The sequence below is a fragment of the Phaenicophaeus curvirostris genome, chromosome 1 (assembly GCF_032191515.1).
Source record: "Phaenicophaeus curvirostris isolate KB17595 chromosome 1, BPBGC_Pcur_1.0, whole genome shotgun sequence".
In the NCBI taxonomy this organism is placed as follows: domain Eukaryota; kingdom Metazoa; phylum Chordata; class Aves; order Cuculiformes; family Cuculidae; genus Phaenicophaeus; species Phaenicophaeus curvirostris.
Genome location: NC_091392.1, coordinates 74,423,658 through 74,442,104, shown reverse-complemented (window position 1 = coordinate 74,442,104; position 18,447 = coordinate 74,423,658). Strand labels below are relative to the sequence as shown.

Sequence of the window (18,447 nt, the reverse complement as noted above, 5' to 3'; positions counted from 1 at the left end):
AATGCACAAAGCTGAAGGGGGGGTGATGGACGAAAATTAGTTTGAGCATTTTGTAAGCCTATCTCAGATTTAAAATATTTCTTGTAAATCTTTGATAGAATTTCTGTTCAATTTAGTCTTCTCGGATCTTTTTGAAGCAAATTTATCAAGCTCATAAAGGAGACATTTCATTTATATGTAGGGTCATCTCAACTAATTTTGCTCTTTTTGTTTCCTAAAGATGCTGAGTACCTGCAGCCCTGCAAGGGACTCTTAAGGAAAATTAGTACTTGCCACTCTACTGAAAACAGAGATTATATACAGATAGTGTATCTGATTCTAGACTGGAGCACTTAAATAATTTTTAAGCAGACTTACTATCAGTGCACAACACCATAGAAAAGAGAAGGAAACTATGAAATCCCCAGTACTGTACCCAGGATAAGAAGAGTGGAATGAAAAATGAGTGATATTGGAAGTTAGCCAACATGCTGGTATTAATGTATTACTCTTGCCAAAGTTACTCTGGAGTCTAATTAATTACCATGAGATGTGAGGGATTTTTATTTCATTTAGTTTTAATGAATGGTCCATACCCTCATTTTTCGGTACATGCTATACGTGTTATAGCTGGTTTGCTATGTGGACCTTCCTGGTCAACATGCTGCACTTCTGTAGGTGGAAAATCTCTTTATGGCAAAAATACACATAGTCATTCTGAAACGTCAAGAAGGATCTATGCTCTGACCATTCAAGTTATCCTCTAGTCAGCTATTCCTCTTGCAAAGGACTTAAGAGTGGGAGTCCTTACTGGCTGTTCTTTGCTGTTCTCTGCAAACTGAAATGCTGGGAGGCCTTTACTTAATAAAGGGTGCTTCTGGGGGACTGTATGAATTTGTGTGCATTTGGGGAATAGGTGACAATATAATAGGCAGAGTTGGTTTCTTGGGCTTCATTAAGTCCAGCATTGTCAGGGAACACAAATCCATGGATCCACTGTCTATCATGTTTAGAAGCCGCCACACAACTTTAGCCTTCTATGAGAAAGTGACTCACCTACTGGATGAGGGAAAGGCTGTGGATTTAGTCTTCTTGGACTTCAGCAAAGCCTTCGACACAGCTTCTCACAGCATTCTGCTTCGGAAACTGTCAGTCTCTGGCCTGGACAGGCGCACACTCTCCTGGGTGGAAAACTGGTTGGATGGCCGGGCCCAGAGAGTGGTGCTAAATGGAGTTAACTCCAGCTGGAGGCCAGTGACAAGTGGTGTGCCCCAGAGCTCAGTGCTGGGTCCAGCCCTGTTCAATGTTTTTATCAATGACCTGGATGAAGGCATTGAGTGCACCCTTAGAAGTTTGCAGACGACACTAAGCTGGGTGGAAGCATGGATCTGCTGGAGGGCAGGGAGGCTCTGCAAAGAGATCTGAACAGGCTGGGCCGCTGGGCTGAGACCAACAGCATGAGGTTTAACAAGGCCAAATACCGGGTCCTGCACTTGAGGCACAACAACCCCGTGCAGGGCTACAGACTAGGAGAAGTCTATCTAGAAAGCTGCCTGGAAGAGAGGGACCTGGGGGTGTTGGTTGACAGCCGACTGAACATGAGCCAGCAGAGTGCCCAGGTGGCCAAGAAGGCCAATGGCATCTTGGCTTGTATCAGAAACGGCGTGACCAGCAGGCCCAGGGAGGTTATTCTGCCCCTGTACTCAGCACTGGTAAAACCACTCCTCTTCCAGAACTGAACTGTGTTCAGTTCTGTGCCCCTTGCTACAAGAAGGACATTGAGGCTCTGGAGCGAGTCCAGAGAAAACCGACGAAGCTGGTGAAGGGGCTGGAGAACAGGCCTTATGAGGAGCGGCTGAGAGAGCTGAGGTTGTTTAGCCTGGAAAAGAAGAGGCTGAGGGGAGACCTTAGTGCTCTCTACAACTACCTGAAAGGAGGTTGTAGAGAGGAGGGTGCTGGCCTCTTCTCCCAAGTGACAGGGGACAGGGCAAGAGGGAATGGCCTCAAGCTCTGCCAGGGGAGGTTCAGGCTTGACATCAGGAAAAAACTTTCATGGAAAGGGTGATTGGGCACTGGAACAGGCTGCCCAGGGAGGTGGTTGAGTCACCTTCCCTGGAGGTGTTTAAAAGACGGGTGGATGAGGTGCTGAGGGGCATGGTTTAATGACTGATAGGAATGGTTGGACTCGATGGTCTGGTGGATCTTTTCCAACCTAGTGATTCTGTGATTCTGTGATTCTGTAAATGTTGAAATGAAAGGCAGCCCTGAACAGGCCATTTGAGTGTGTGTAATGATTCTCCCATGGCAGTGTACAACAGTGTAATGCAGCATTGTTCTCTGCGTAAATACATCAATTGTATGGAACTCTCATGGGAGTTTTTGTAAGCTGATAAAATTAATATCTGATATGTGTCCCATACAAAGTTCGACCAAGTAGTATGGGATTACAGGAAGCGCAACATTTTACAAGTCCTACACAATGTAAATTACATTGAATTTCCCCAAGTGGTTAACCAGCACAGCAGAACAGTTCTCAGCCAGGAGTCTGCAGTAGCCTGAGGACTTCTGTTAAACATAGTTTGAAAAGGTAAGCTGGCTGTCTGAAGACATAAATTTGCTATACAAGGATTTGCACCTCTGCTGGAAAAAGTACAGTTCCTCACATCTACGAACACTGAAAACCACTGCTATATAGCATCTAAGACTGTTTGTGGCCTTAGCTGCCTCAGCTTGGAACTGAAGCAATGTTAATCTGCCGTGTGCTACACGATATCAAGAAACTTTCCATTTTACAGTGAGTGATCTGCCACTGACTCGTTCTGAAATGAGCAAGAAGGAATAGTTACCTTCTGTTTTCCCACATGAAATGACACAGAAAATAAGTTAACTTTCACTCACTGACAGATAATAAGGGAATTTATTTCAGAATCGAAGCTTGGGATTGTTTCCTTTTATCAATATACAGAAATTTAAATGCAAAGAAAGGCTGGAGGAGCGCAGTGTGAGAATGAGGAGATATCTACAGGGGTTGGAAAAAATGTAGGTGAATTATTTCTGTCTTAATCATCTACTTTCACTGTTCTAAACCTCTCCCTTTAAGTTTTTAGATGCATATTTCAATTTAAAGATTTGGAAATAACTTCCTGTCACAACTTACTGAAATGATAGTCATTAGGGTGCATGCACACCAGTTGTGGCAGTCAGGCGCACAAAAATATTCACTCATTATATCTCTAAGAATTGCATGATTAAATGTTGAATCAAACATTTCCTGTTATATTAAAAGACAGTGGTGGTGGAAATGGCTGTGATTTAGAAGTGGTGGGGGAAAATGCTGTCAAATGTCATGTTTCACATTCATAACAGCTTGTGAACAGGAAATCTCTCTGCTTGAGCTTGTCGGGCATGGCAGCTACTAAATAAAGGCAGACTTTAAAACTGTTCAGAGCTCTGCAGGTATCCTTCTTTATTTGGGTATCTCACTTGCAGTTCAAAGAACTTGTAGCCAATCTGTTTAAATATCAAATAAGAAAAATGTCAAAACACAACAAACTCTAAGCAGAAGTTCAAGATGCATAACTCACAATAACAATAATTTTGGTTTTGTCTAGAAAAATACTGTATGAACCATGAATGGAGCTGGAATGGTCCCAGATAGGTTTCCATTGTTCTGGTTTAGACAGCAGATGTCACATAGGGATAATACTCAGGTATATGAATAGAAAGCATATTTTCTACCAGGGAAAGAAGTCTGATTAATTATTTTTCTTTAAATCACTGTAGCTGTCCAAAGGTTTTAGGCCCCCAAAAGATATTTGAGGTAAAAACACTGTATAAACCTGATCTTAATATGATAGGAAGGATTGACAAGCAGTCAAAAACTCTGTAAGATCCTAAATGAAGTATGTTCTATATAATTTATTTGATCTCCTCTCCATTCCTCCTCCTGGAGTGTTGCTAGCCCGACTGGACAGTCACAAGTCTATGGGGCCGGACGGGATTCACCCTAGGGTACTGAAGGAGCTGGCGGATGTGCTGGCCAAACCCCTTTCCATCATCTTCCAACAGTCCTGGAAGACTGGGGAAGTCCCACTGGACTGGAGGATGGCTGATGTTGTGCCCATCTACAAAAAGGGCCGCAGGGAGGACCCAGGAAACTACAGGCCTGTCAGTCTGACCTCAGTGCCAGGGAAAGTCATGGAACAGGTGATCTTGAGTGCTATCATGAAGCACATGCAAGAGAACCGGGTGATCAGGCCCAGTCAACATGGGTTCACAAAAGGCAGGTCTTGCCAGACTAACCTGATCGCCTTCTATGACAAAGTGACCCGGCTACTGGATGAGGGAAAGGCTGTGGATGTGGTCTTCCTGGACTTCAGCAAAGCCTTTGACACAGTTTCTCACAGCGTTCTGCTTGAGAAACTGTCAGCCTCTGGGCTGGACAGGCGCACACTCTCCTGGATGGAAAACTGGTTGGATGGCCGGGCCCAGAGAGTGGTGGTAAATGGTGTGAAATCCAGCTGGAGGCCAGTGACAAGTGGGGTTCCCCAGGGCTCAGTGCTGGGTCCAGCCCTGTCCAATGTCTTCATCAATGATCTGGATGAAAGCATCGAGTGCACCCTGAGCAAGTTTGCGGACGACACTAAGCTGGGTGGAAGTGTCGATCTGCTGGAGGGTCGGGAGGCTCTGCAAAGGGATCTGAACAGGCTGGACCGCTGGGCAGAGTCCAATGGCATGAGGTTTAACAAGGCCAAATGCCGGGTCCTGCACTTGGGGCACAACAACCCTATGCAGTGCTACAGACTGGGAGAAGTCTGTCTAGAAAGCTGCCTGGAGGAGAGGGACCTGGGGGTGTTGGTTGACAGCCGACTGAATATGAGCCAGCAGTGTGCCCAGGTGGCCAAGAAGGCCAATGGCATCTTGGCTTGTATCAGAAACGGCGTGACCAGCAGGTCCAGGGAGGTTATCCTCCCTCTGTACTCGGCACTGGTGAGACCGCTCCTCGAATACTGTGTTCAGTTCTGGGCCCCTCACCACAAGAAGGATGTTGAGGCTCTGGAGAGAGTCCAGAGAAGAGCAACAAAGCTGGTGAAAGGGCTGGAGAACAGGCCTTATGAGGAGCGGCTGAGAGAGCTGGGGTTGTTTAGCCTGGAGAAGAGGAGGCTGAGGGGTGACCTCATTGCTCTCTACAACTACCTGAAAGGACGTTGTAGAGAGGAGGGAGCTGGCCTCTTCTCCCAAGTGACAGGGGACAGGACAAGAGGGAATGGCCTCAAGCTCCGCCAGGGGAGGTTTAGGCTAGACGTTAGGAAAAAATTCTTTACAGAAAGGGTCATTGGGCACTGGAACAGGCTGCCCAGGGAGGTCGTTGAGTCACCTTCCCTGGAGGTGTTTAAGGCACAGGTGGACGAGGTGCTGAGGGATATGGTTTAGTGTTTGGTAGGAACGGTTGGACTCGGTGATCCGGTGGGTCTCTTCCAACCTGATTATTCTGTGATTCTGTGATTCTGTGATATGCCACCATAAAGAGTACTTAGGTGGCTGGCACATCCCACCAAGTGCATGCAGAATCTCAGCTTTCAGTTTCCGTGTTCCTTGTATAATACTTAAATGATAACTTTCCATTCCCACCCCCACATATCCTTTTTTTCAGATAAGTACTTTAGCGAGATATAAAGTATGATGAACCTTGTGCTCAGCCGTCATAGAAGAAAATTAAACAAATAAACTGCCACAGAAGACTTGATGTTTTCTGGAAAGTGTATGAAATGTCTTCCAGAAAAACACGGCAACAATACCACAGATTTCATCCAAATTATCTCAACTAAGTTGGCATGGCATTTTCATTTTATTGCTTTTTTTTGAATACTGGAAAATAGGGGGTTGTGACATTTTTGAAGGAACTTGTAAAATGAATTTTTTTTCTTTGTGGAGGCACTAGTGGGAAAAGCATTGGAGGGACAGCGCCCGTAATGGAAAGGCTTTTGAAGGATTTACCCTGAAAAAATCTTGCTGAACAACCTATCATATCTGTTCCTTTTCCTTCCTCCACTGGGAAGCATCAGGCAGCTTTTTCGGACTTTACCCTATTCCCAGCCTATTCACCCTTGACCTTGGCTTTCAGAATGGTCCTAACAGCTATCAAATTTTACAGTTTTCTTGGCCACAAGCGTCTTGAAAACATCATGGCAACTTGAAAGCCATAAAAACTGCAGTGTGTGTTCTTATTTGATTCATTAGATCGTAACATTTCCAAGGTCACAGCATCTAAAGAATAAAGATGTTACTTTATTTTTTGACTCATAAATGTTATCTCAGGAAAAACCAGATGTAACAAATTATAGATTTTAATTTGTTTTCTCTTATAGAAGAAGTGACTTATGAAGCTTTTAATGAGAAGGGATTTTCAGAAACGGGCTTCACTCTGCGGTGAAAGTTAAGGTTTCATTTGGGGTAGAAAAAGATTGAGTGAATCTTGATATATCAATATTTTGTTCATAAAATTTGGACTTGGAGTAGATGCCAAATTCTGCTATTACAAAACTCACAGAGGGAAGTAGTATTTCTGCAGGTCAAGTTGACTGGAATTGATAACATTTTCCCAGCTGGTGTTTCATATCTCTAGCCAAGTCAACTCTTGCAAATTTCAAGAGCAGAGCTGAGAAGACTTCAAATAATTTTGAACACGTGGAAATGTGCTGATGTTAAACTTCTCTTGAGAATCTAATCATTATGGTATTCTTGCTCAGGTTCAGTGCTTTCCAGAGAGCTGAACTTTTGGCAAATTTGTCCTGCACTTATCCAAAATAGTCTTTAACCTGCATGTGAGCTTTTTTCTGGCCTTTAGATATGGAGCTGGTTCGTTCTTAAAGAAAGTGTAACTTGATAGGAGAAATACAAATGCCTCAGATTCAGGTTATGCAGTGTGTGTGTGTGTATAACTGCTGAAAGTGCATTAAATGTAGAATCTGCCAAAGAAACAGAGTATATATAAATACTCCCATGTTGGTTTTATTTATTTTAATGTCTTTCAAAGTCCCCAAATCCAGTCATTAAAAGGAATAAGATCGTGATCTGATTACGATCTAGGACTTGAATTTGTTTTGTTCTTGTCAGTGTGCATATTACTACATTTCTGCCTGTTTCCTTAAATGTAAAGTAATGGTATTAATGCTACACTTCTGCTTGTTTTAAATTGGAAGTGAGAACAAGAAATATAAGTGCTGATCACATCTCTCATATCTCTTTACTGTAAATCCCAGAAACCGTGTCTTGGTGGTTCCATGAAGCCGGTGGCAGAAATTACTCCTGTTTCTGTAGGATTGGGTTTGCACCTTAGGGCATTTCACATTTGGATATTACAAACTCACTTCTTTCCCAAGTATCCAAAATCAGGTTGCATAAAACTATGCAGTGATGAAGATGGCTCTGTTTGTACTGTAGCTCTGTTTTCAATTGCGTAGGATTTGGAACCTAGGGCGGGGCTTTTCTCCTTTATTTTTCTGCGGAAATGAGGATAGTGCATTAGTTCTAGGAGGAACAGTGACCAAAAATCAGTAGAGAATCAGTAAAAATATTTGAAAGGTTTTAAGAATGAAACCATAAAAGTGCAAAATATTACCACGTGGAACTGCATGTTCTAGCATTTTGCAATGTTCTTTTTGCTGCATACCAGTTCTGGATAAGCAGGCTGCAGTTGCAGAACTGTAGTATGACCTTTTTTAGCAGAAGCTAGCTGGTAATAGAAAATTGTGCAAGTGATATGCTTTGTCCTCTGAAGGGGTCTAGCAGCAACCTGTCATGGAGCAGAAAGGTAAAAACACAGTTTCTTTGCTGAGAAGTTTTTAAGAGCAGTGGCTCCATAATGCCTCTTTGCCAGTATTTTGTTTAAAGCAGATACATAAATAGATAAAGATCAACAGTGGTTCTCTAAATTAGAAGAAACTGATGCAGGCAGGCAGCTTCCTCTGGCTATTTATTTTAAAATGTCCAAGCACATAAATTATTCCTTTAAAAGTCGACAGAAACTTGTTCTTACTAAATTAACTCCAGATCTTTCCCGTATATTAGTAGTCAAGAAATACTTTAAAACAAACACAGATTTTACTCAATCCTACTCCTAGTTTTAAGTTTTCTGTTGCATTGTGAGTGTTTGGGATCTGTGGCCTTGACAGATGCCAAGACAAAGGTTGTGCCAGTGAACACTTTCCCATTTTCTATAGAAATTTGTGGAATTCAACACTAAAAGCTGAATTTGGCTCATTGACTTTCAGGCCTCAGCCATTCTTCCTTTTGTATGTTAATAGCCATAAGGGTTCTGTGACAGTTTAGCTGTGACATTGATCCAAAATTCATCAGCTCCATGGTGACATTATCTTTGCTTTCAGCAGCTTTGCCCATAATGATCTGTAGCTCTGCTGAGAAATAAATTTTGTTATACGTATTGTAATGAGTTTTCGACATTTGGGAATTTAATAAATAGCAGTTGGCACAATGAAGAGTAGGAATGGATTTTCCTGGGGATAGATTTTATACTTTCCTGGCATAAAGTCTTTGCCACCTTCTAGGAATGGTTGTTAATTCTTGGAAAAGATGGTTAGCACACAGAAAATTCCATGACACTGCTGAAAATGTTTAGATTAAATGGGAACTAGCGTTTTCCTCGCTCTGTGTTTGGTTTGTCTTTTAGGTGGCCGTTATTGCATGCTGAAGTGTCTTCTATTCTCTGCTGAAACAAAAAGCTGGAATGCTTTAATTCTGGAAGCAACAGAGATTGATTCTTGGTTTTAATTTGAACATTTCTTAGTCAAGTTGTATGTGCTCCTGAAGAGCTGCTTCTCTGCAGGGTGGCTTTGTGACGCTTCTGACAGTGCCGTCCGTTTGTTGCGGGATACACAAATCAAACAAAGTTCTGGGATAGTGTCAGTTTCACCTGTAATAATGAAAAAAGAATCAACCCCAGTCTTCTAAGGCAGATACAGGTCCCCTCAGATTAAAAAGAATTAGGTCATTTGAAGACAACTTCAGTTTATTTTCCTATAATTGAAAGACAGTAATTTTAAATTACTGCACTTCTCATGGTAACAAATGCTCGAATTTCCCCAGATACTTGTCTAAATTTTTAAAAGGTTCTTGGGTGCTTATATAATAGTTGCAGTTTCTTGCAGTGTGTACTCTTTAAGTAACACCACTGCTCATTGAAGAGGATAACAGCAGAGCATGGCAGTGCTGTGTCCTCTAAAGCTGCTGAAACAGAGTTATTTCTGGGCTGGAACAAGAAGAGTCACCTCTGCTTTCCAGAGGGAATTATGATGTAGTTTTCAATCCTCTTTCAGTGTGGCAAATAGCTGAATCAATACAGTTGGTAGTAAACCCAAGTAAGCAAGCTCCTCTTTATCTCTTTTTTTTTTCCTTCCTGATAATTTTGTCCTTTAGAACTTTTGAAACAAGCAGTGGATTTTGGACATTTCCCAAACCAGTTCCGGAAAGAGACGGTCAAAACTAGCTCACTTGTGTTGCATAAATCCATCTTGGGCATTAGTATTTACTGTCTTATCTGAACACAGTAAGCCCAAAGAGGTTCTTGGCAGACTATGTCATTATTATAAATGTCCCTACACCGTGACAATAATTTTGGTGCATTTATGTTTTTTCCAGGGCTCCTGTAATTGCCACCATTGTAATATGATACTAAATTAATTCCTCTTAGAGAGGAAATTGCAATACTTCTTTTAAGGTGTTTTCTTCACTAGACACCCCCAGAGTTACCTGTCTGCACACACAGAATACACTGGAGTTAAAATTCTGTAAATATTTTGCCAGCATAGGTAAATCTTTAGGTTTCCTATTGAGAGCTAGATTGCAGTAAATCTTCGTAATTCAACAGTGCATGTACCTGCATCCAGCACAGCAATTACATGATTGGATGGCAAGATTTCTCCTTCTCTTGCTTCATTTTTGTCTTGCGGTAACTCCTTCATAGTGGAAGATAATATTAAGTGATCAAACACTAAAAAATGTTAAGGCTGGTTGAAAGTACAAAATCAGTGTGAAGAGTTGTCTTTCTGAATTAGAGGCGTTTGGAGCCAAAAGTTTGATTAACATCCAATTCTATCAATTACAGGAAGAAAAGAATTACAGGATATGACCTAACCAAAAGGAAATTAACATAGCTGGCCCCTGCAAATTTTTGAGTTTTACACTAGATAAAATTAAGAGCAAGCCTGCAGGTTTTGTGTGTTTGAATGTACTCCTATTGCTTTTGTCACCATATTCGGCTTACTAAGCCATATCCTGCTATGTCAGGCGTAGTATTCTGCCCGTAAATTATAGTTATTCAGCGCTTTAACTGAAGCATTCTGTTAAGAATGTCCTCCTCCAGTTATATGAGAAGAGAAGATGGGCTGGTGTTCACATTTTTTGCAAACATGTTGTCTGCTTTCTCTTGATGCAGCTGGAGCACGAAAAATGTTCAACATTTGGACTTGGCAGTCTTTGTGTACAATTTGGTGGGGGTTTTCTGTTAGTTTAAAAAAAAAAACTTTTAAATTCACCAGTCTTATCCCCTTGGTGTTCTACTAGGAACACTGGAGATAGAAATTCCAACCAGCCTGCCAGGTGAAGTCTCTTAAATAGCAGTGTGGTTTTCTGGGTAGGAAGAATGTTTTGCTCCACTCCTAGGTTTGTACAGGTCTTGGGGTACAAAACAGATAAGTAATCTTCTAATCCTTTTGCAAAATATAACATAACTGGAACTCCGAGAGAGAGAGAGAGAGGGATTAAAAGAGTCTATTCCTTTTGTTATTTTTCTGGTTTAAGTGTCTGTTAGATTACCTCTTCTGGAACTTAAGTTTTGTATTATAACAGCACCTTGTGCTGCTAATCACAGCACAGCTTTGTAGAAATAAGTTTTATATAAAGGGGAGGCATTCAAAAGGCTTCACTTTTTTTTTTTCATTTTTGTCCCATTTGAAGGCTCTCCCATCTCCTATTTAAACAAATAGTCCTATTTGCTTCATTGTTTGAAAAAAGGAAATTGAATGATCAGACAGTCAGATGCTGAGTAACATAACAATTGATAACACCTTCTTCTGAATTCCCTTTTCTGAAGAAACTCAGTGCCTGGTAAAAGTTAAGAACAAATCTTAAAACGAAGTTACCATTTTTCCTGAAGGAAAATCATGACAGCAAAATTACATTACATGCTTTTTAATTATTTACTTGGCCTGTTGAAACTTGGCATTACAGTAGAGGTCTATTTTTGTCCTTATAGCCTGAAAATGATAGGAATTCTTGGAAATTCGTACATGGTTATGGAAGCTGTGAGTGTCTGCTAAGTGGAAACCTATCTAGAACACTTTGGCAATATACATCCAGGTACACTGGACTGTAAATAAAGGAGAACTGCTTCTCAAGGACTTTGCACTACCATGCTGCAGGTGTTTTTTGAACAAGTCCAATATGCAGTGATTGACTTGCTGGTTATTGTTTCCAGGAAAAATCACAGATTTATCTTTTTGTTGTCACACTGGATTCTGGAAGGTAAAGCACACCCAGAGGCTGTGCTGACTCATCACTTGTACAACTAATGAATGGTGTTGGAATTTCAAGATTTATTGCACAGAACTACAGCCTGATGTATTGTCAGGAATATACCAGATCGTCCTTGTTCTGGGAAGACACCTTTTTGTTAAATGACATACTTTTGCCTTGTCTTCTGCCGTATTAATGGCACGTCTCATAGTTTTTTGTTACTACAAAGTCAAAGGTTTAACTGATTGTCTGCTTGATTATTTTAAAGAAAAAACCCAAACCCTATATTTTAAATATAAAAAATGTGCCAAAATCAGGTGTTTCTTCTTAATTTTTGACAACATGCCATTGCTAACTGTGATGATCCTACAATTATTTTGGGAAGGAGTGTTCTATGCATTGACTTGCTGCTTTTCAGTTATATATGACCTTGATATATTAAGTCAGTACTTCCCTGAGCCATATGTTGGATGAAATATGCAATATGAGTATATAGAAAGATTAGGAACATACTTATATTCAAAGATTACACTTGGTTGGAGAATGTTTTTGTATTCTTAGTGTTCTCTTTTTACAAAAGTTTCTTTCTCCTCTTCTTGTGTTTTAGATATAGATGAGTGTGAGAATGACTTCTACAATGGGGGTTGTGTCCACGAGTGCATCAACATTCCAGGCAACTACAGGTGTACATGCTACGATGGGTTCATGTTAGCCCACGATGGCCACAACTGTCTTGGTAAGTAGTGAATGCTGGCAAGAAAGTTTTGTTTCATGGCTGTGGTATGAAGACTTGATCTGTATTTTGTAATCTGAGATGTTTCCAGTAAAGACATGATCTAGATCAAACTGAATAAGTTTAAACCTGTTTATTGACTCCAGTGCTGTATAGACTAGACCCTTTGGTATTCTTAATCCTAACATGCTCAAAGGGAAGGGAATCAAGACACATTTCTCTTTCTCCCTTCTTGAAAATTTGAGTGAATTTGCTGAGGATGAAAGTGTCTGGTTGCAAAGTCTCCAACTGAAGTTTCTAATCCTGGCATGGGCCTTGCAAATCTTGCTATGACTGCCTGTTACTTAACTAACTCAGATTTGAGACACCATTGCTAGAAAAAAGAGAACTTCATATTTGGTCTGTAGCTGGCTGCTGACATTATCATTTATAGTGACTGCTGGGGTAGCCCATTTCTGCCCATTAGCACAGTATCAGTTTGAAAACTGGAATGTTCTAGTCTTTTTCCTTCTGAAGTAGTTTTATTTCCCTTCAGCTATGCTACCAGGAAAGTGTAAATGCACTTGGCTGTTTTTAAAAGGACACAGTGAGGTCTCAAATCAAAACCAAACCTTATATTTGCACATGATTTAATTAGTATTTCTGTAACCTTTTGGAAAAAACATCCCAGTATGTAAAACTTAGTTAATTGATTCCAAAGATATATATTTTTCCCCACGAGGAAATTAGGCATTAAAAGGACTTAAAGTTTTGATGAGTTCACTGATATCCACCTTACTCTCTTTTTGAGGAACTACTTATTTTTCATGGATTATAAGGATGCAAAGAACTCTTCATAAGATTAATGACAATGTTTTTCACCTTTCAATGCATTATTTTACTGATTTCCCACCACCACCACCTCTATAGGACTTTACAGAACAGTCAAAATGAAGTTTGCTGGTTAGCTACCATGTTCTATGTATCAAGTTTATGTTCCTCTTGGAAAAGGCATGTAATGTTTGATCAGTATGCTGAAATTAAGTCTGCATACACATTAAGTAGAGCTGTAGTGGATCTATTATAGAATTATGTCATTTCCATGGAATTTGTAGATAAGCCTATAAAACCTGCAGTAGGTTGAATTTTGAAAAACCTGCCTGAACTGTCTGTTCCTAACACCATGGATGTGCATGTGCTTGGACAGCAGACTTGCTGGGAGTAACCCAACATCAGATCACCCTATTCCTATTTCTTTTCCATCCTATGATCTTCCAGGCATTACCATAGGGGTCCCTTTTGTCAGCATGTGAGAAGCCAGGCATGAAGAATTCTGAGGAGGCAATTTGACTGCCTAAATGTAGGAGCTTCATGCCAGTGAGGACACCCTGCAGCTGCCAGATGTGATGCCGGATCAACAGGAGCAGATCTAGAGTGTGAGACTGAGGCTAGGTTGCATAATATAAGGAATCTAAAACGGTGTCTGACTGCAGTGCTCAGATGGCTGAATTGTTCTCTCAGTGATGTGGGCAGCATTTAATCAGACACACATCACTAGAAATCTTTGTGTAGTGCTTTTAGATTGAAGGTCTCCTAGCATTTCACTGATAGTCCTGTAGGCCTTCTAGGAGTCTGTATCAGGATTTCTGCGTCTCTTGCTTGACCTAAGCCTATGCAAAATCTTAAGTAATCTCTTCTTAACAGTGTTTACATTCCTTTTTAAACCTTCACTGGATGTCAATATAGCAAGATTATTACAATCTTCTTTATAAATAACAGACTTAGAGTATTCACAAACAATTAGATCAGATGCAGTTGTTAGTTTGAGTGTTTTCTCCTGAATTCTTGTTTCAACATTTCTCTCTTTCTAATCACAGAAAATTCTTATTTATTTATTTGTTGGGAGGAGGTGTTTGGTTAAGAATTCATGGATAAAATTTGTACTGGAAAATGTCCAAAACTGTCCTTGGAGGAATTCGAGTGGCTTTCTATTTGAGATTTTTATTGAGGAATTTCTCAGATATAACATGAAATGACACCACAGGGAATTCAAACTATGATGAGATCCTTGTCTGGCTAAAAATAATATATTTTAGCACAGTAATCACTTGAAACATTGGTAGGTCTTTCTCAAAATTGCTCTAAATTCTGTTCAGTGGATGCAAGACTAATTTTAGGTCTCATGTAATAGGTTTTCCTCATCATTCATTCAAAACTAATCATGACATATGTTTTCCCCTCCTATATATGAAATACCAGTCTAGGTTTATTTATAAGCAATTAGTTCCCTGTTTCAGATGGTTTCATTACTTTCAGCAAGACAGGTAGGAGACAGCAGAGGAGGCAGATTGAGACTGGTGATTTAAGCCTGGATGTTGTACAAATTGCAATATGTGGTGGGTGTTAATGCTGTACAGAAGGCTTGAGAATTTTTCTGGTTTTCAGTAAGGATTTCAGGGGAGTTTGGCATAGCTGCCACTATGGCAACTCTCAGAATGTACCTGGGAGTGTAGAAGAGACTTTCCTGGGTTTCTCAGTTTGCTTTAAAGCTGTTGGTATAGAAATTGTCATATTGAAATAAACCTTCTACTCTGTCAGTAATGGTGAGGCTTCAGCTGGCAGAAGACTCAGTTTAAGGCATTGCACTTTAATGAAGCCAAAACAGAACAGTGAGAATAACGAGCAATCTAGAAAACATAGAACCATAGAATATCTTAAGTTACAAGGGACACATAGGGGTCGTGAAGTCTTGCATGGCTAATGTCAGAAGAATGAACGAAAAGGGATAGTTTTCTTTTAGGGAAGAGAAGAGGAAAAAGAAGGTGCAACAGTTATCAAATCCAAAAAAAGGCTGCTGTGAAGATTTACTCTTTTGTTTTTGTATTCCAGATGAAGTGAATGAGGGAGTGTAATAGTACTTGGTTACTCCACTTGAGACATTCAGAAAGGCAGCTGAATTATTCTTTTCTTTCTCTGGAAGGACTCTTATGTGGAATACCATTATCTTACATGAATCTTTCTCCCACTGTATAAGATCATAAGTTCCTGGAAGAGTTATGTGCTGTGTTGGTCTGAGGCATCACCAAAGAAGACAGTGCTGAAACTTATCATGGATTACTAAACATTGGGATTTGTCCAGGTAGAGCTTACTGGAAACCTTATTGAAAGCAGGTCTTGCTGGTGTTCCTGACTAAGTCTTACAAATTCATTCAAGAACTGAAAGTAGAAACTGGAAGAAAGTGCCTTAAAGCTTCACAAAATTTCTTGCTGAAGAGCTCACATATCAGCTGATACTCCAGCTGTTCCAAGCCTTCTGAAATTCACTTGTCTCTGATTAGAAAGTGCAGAAGTGGGGAAAGAAGAGTGTGCAAGAAAAATATGTAGCAACAAAAGCTGACTGTCATTGGTTCTTGAGAAAACTATGTAATACCTCCTCCACATTCTGCTCTTCTATGCTTTTTTTTTTTTTTTGCCTGGAGGCAGAGTTTTATGTACATATAGTTAGGGAATTCTTACTGAAAAATCAACACAGCTTATTGTTTTTTATTTGTGAAACAGAAAACTGGGTGTGAGAAGTATTTTAGGTTAAAGAATGGAATTCCATGGAGTGATGATTTTCTTGTGCTTATCAGATATTTCTTGTGCTATTCAGACATAAATATGAGTAGCTATGAAGTGCTACCCATCTTTCTCTGTTTCGTGGACTTTTTTATTATTGTATTTTCTCCTTAGCTCTCATTTGTGACAGCCCTCTTTATAATAGAGAGTAAGCATTATCTTTTTACAGAAACCCTTCTTGCTTCCTGATTGCACTCATGTTAACTCTTCTTTCTTCTAAAGATTCTAAAAATTAGCATGTTTCATGAAGTCCTCTGCTTTTTATAATTTCTCTAAATAGCAAGTTTGCACGAGAAGGTTGTAAATTCTTCTTAGAAACCATCAAAAAAGACACAAAGGAGTATGGACAAAAAATTAATTGTAATGTATTCAGAGACGTATTTGTTTTATTAATAGATTTTTCTGTGGTATTAATTGGTGTGGTAGGTGAACTCCTTGTAAATAGTAATAGATTTGTCCTCAGAAAATCCTGTAATTAAAAGAAGCATAATTTTCATTGTTCTATAGATGAGGAACCAGGGTAAACACATAAAGTTGCTACTCAGTCTTCACACAGGATGTCTGGATGGCTGCAGCGTAACCAAGAATAGAATTCTTACCCTTCTGAATACCTGCTTACGCACTCTTATTTCAAATATTATGTGTAACTTTACTATTTTTCTGTAAGATAAATTAATTTCTAAATTTGGACATCTATAATACAAAATCTCAAGTAATTCTCTTGTATTCTCCTGAAAATAACTACGGAAGTCAAGATTTTTTTATGGTTCTTCAGCAGTTAATCCTGTGTCTGATTGAGAAGAGACCTGGAAAGCAGAGTGAACTTCTGATTATAAGTCAAGCTAGAAATGCAACTAGTTGTGTGCATTATAGATTCCACGGAGCAATATGTAAGAGCTGAATGTTCAGTGCAGTAGGCAAAAACACAAGCATAGCATCAGCTGTGAATTCAGTAGAAAAGAATTGCATAGCAAAGTTCTGGTTATGTCCACAATCTTGAAGGTCTTCTTTGGGCAGAAGGCCTGATATTCCAGCCTGAAAAAATGGATATTACTGTTTTATTTGTCTGTTTTGCGTTGTATCACATTGTATCATACATTCTCTTTCAGTGAATTTTCCAGTGCTTTTTTTTTTCTTTCAAAACAACCCCAAAACAGTTAGAACCCCAAATCTACCTATTCCTACCCTTCCATATGTCTGAATGTATACACTAGGTTGAGGAATTACAGCCTAATCTGCCTGTCAACACAAACTTGGAGGAGAGTTGCAAGTATGTGAGAAATCATTTCTAAGCCGCTCAGATGTAAAACGTCAAGATGTGGTACATAACTTATTTAAGATTGCATAATCACTGGTGTGATTAAAGAGACCAATGTCTTCTTTTTAATTTAACTTTATTTTTCTTCTCTTCCAGACAGCTGTGCACAATGTGTTGCTTGCTTGAACTTCAAATGAATGCTTCTATTACTCATGTTTATTTTTCTTTATGTTTCCCAACAGTTCAAATAGACTTTTTTTTAATGTGAACATTTTATATATAAAACTAAAGAGCTTTTGGAAAGATGTTTTTAGTTTCATAAAAACAAATATTTTAAAGATAAGTTGAAAAATGGTCCATTTGCTTGGCTGACTTACAGTTTTCCTTTCCTTTCTTTCCTAGTTCCAGGAGACTATTAGGTGAGCTGACAGTTAAGTATTGTCCTTCTCTAGCATATCAGCAGGACTTCTAATAATATCAGTCATAAACTCTCTTCCAGATTTTTATAGTTGCTAATCTTAAGCTCCTTGGCAGGTGGAGGAGGGCTGAATAAACCCAATAGCCACCTTTTCCAAACAATTCATTTTTATTAAAACATACGTAAAATTATGGTATTTTTTAGAGAAAGTTATTAATCTAAATCTTGATGCTCTTACTCATTTCCAGTGATTCTAGTGAGAGTTCTGCTTGAGCAGAACTTTGGGACTTGGTTGCTGTTTCATGTCTTAAGAGAAGGAGGCCATACTCCCAAATTAGGACATGGTGGTTGAGTAGCAGGGATATGTTCTGGATGTGAGGAACCCAGGCACAAGACAGGAATGGGGCTCTAAGTAACATGTACTTACAGATGGGATGAAAAGTGTTGAAATGCAGTTTTAACAATAGATTTATCTGTATGTTTTAAACCTTTATGTATTATTGTGTATTTCTGCAAACAATGACTGGCAGTGATTGGGCCCTTGGAGCATAATAAGAACCTTGGAATTACAGAACAAATGGGGAACCAGAGGCATTAGGCTAGTGAACCTCCCTCCCACAGACAAGCTGCAGTGGTTGCATACACAAAAATCCATGCTGCAGATTGTGCCACTAACTAAATTTCAGTGATGAATGCATTCTTTCAGGATGAAAAACTTGAGTGCATTTTTTGAAGTTTTTTGGTTTTCAGATGCAAGCCCAAATGACAAGGGAAGTTACTTTCAGATGTGTTTCTTCAGCAAACTAACTTTTATCCTATTACTGGTTTTGGCTCTTTAGTCAATCTCACTTGGTCTATACATTAGATGAATCATAAAAGCTGTGATTCATCACAGCAATTTAAAGTATCCAGTTTGTGGTACAGTGGCAT

At 39.6% G+C, this 18,447-nt stretch overlaps 2 protein-coding genes across 6 annotated transcripts in view; one reads left to right on the top strand and one right to left on the bottom strand.

The window, feature by feature from the left end:
- Positions 1-18,447, top strand: part of SCUBE1 (signal peptide, CUB domain and EGF like domain containing 1) — a 222,042-nt gene that overhangs the window by 18,709 nt on the left and 184,886 nt on the right. For all 5 annotated transcript variants that reach the window (XM_069863916.1, XM_069863906.1, XM_069863897.1 and 2 more), the window contains exon 3: positions 12,119-12,247. In XM_069863916.1, coding sequence (XP_069720017.1) covers positions 12,119-12,247 — 129 coding nt within the window. The remainder of the gene's footprint in view (positions 1-12,118; positions 12,248-18,447) is intronic.
- Positions 1-18,447, bottom strand: part of LOC138724325 (patatin-like phospholipase domain-containing protein 2) — a 520,777-nt gene that overhangs the window by 376,039 nt on the left and 126,291 nt on the right. The window lies entirely within an intron of this gene.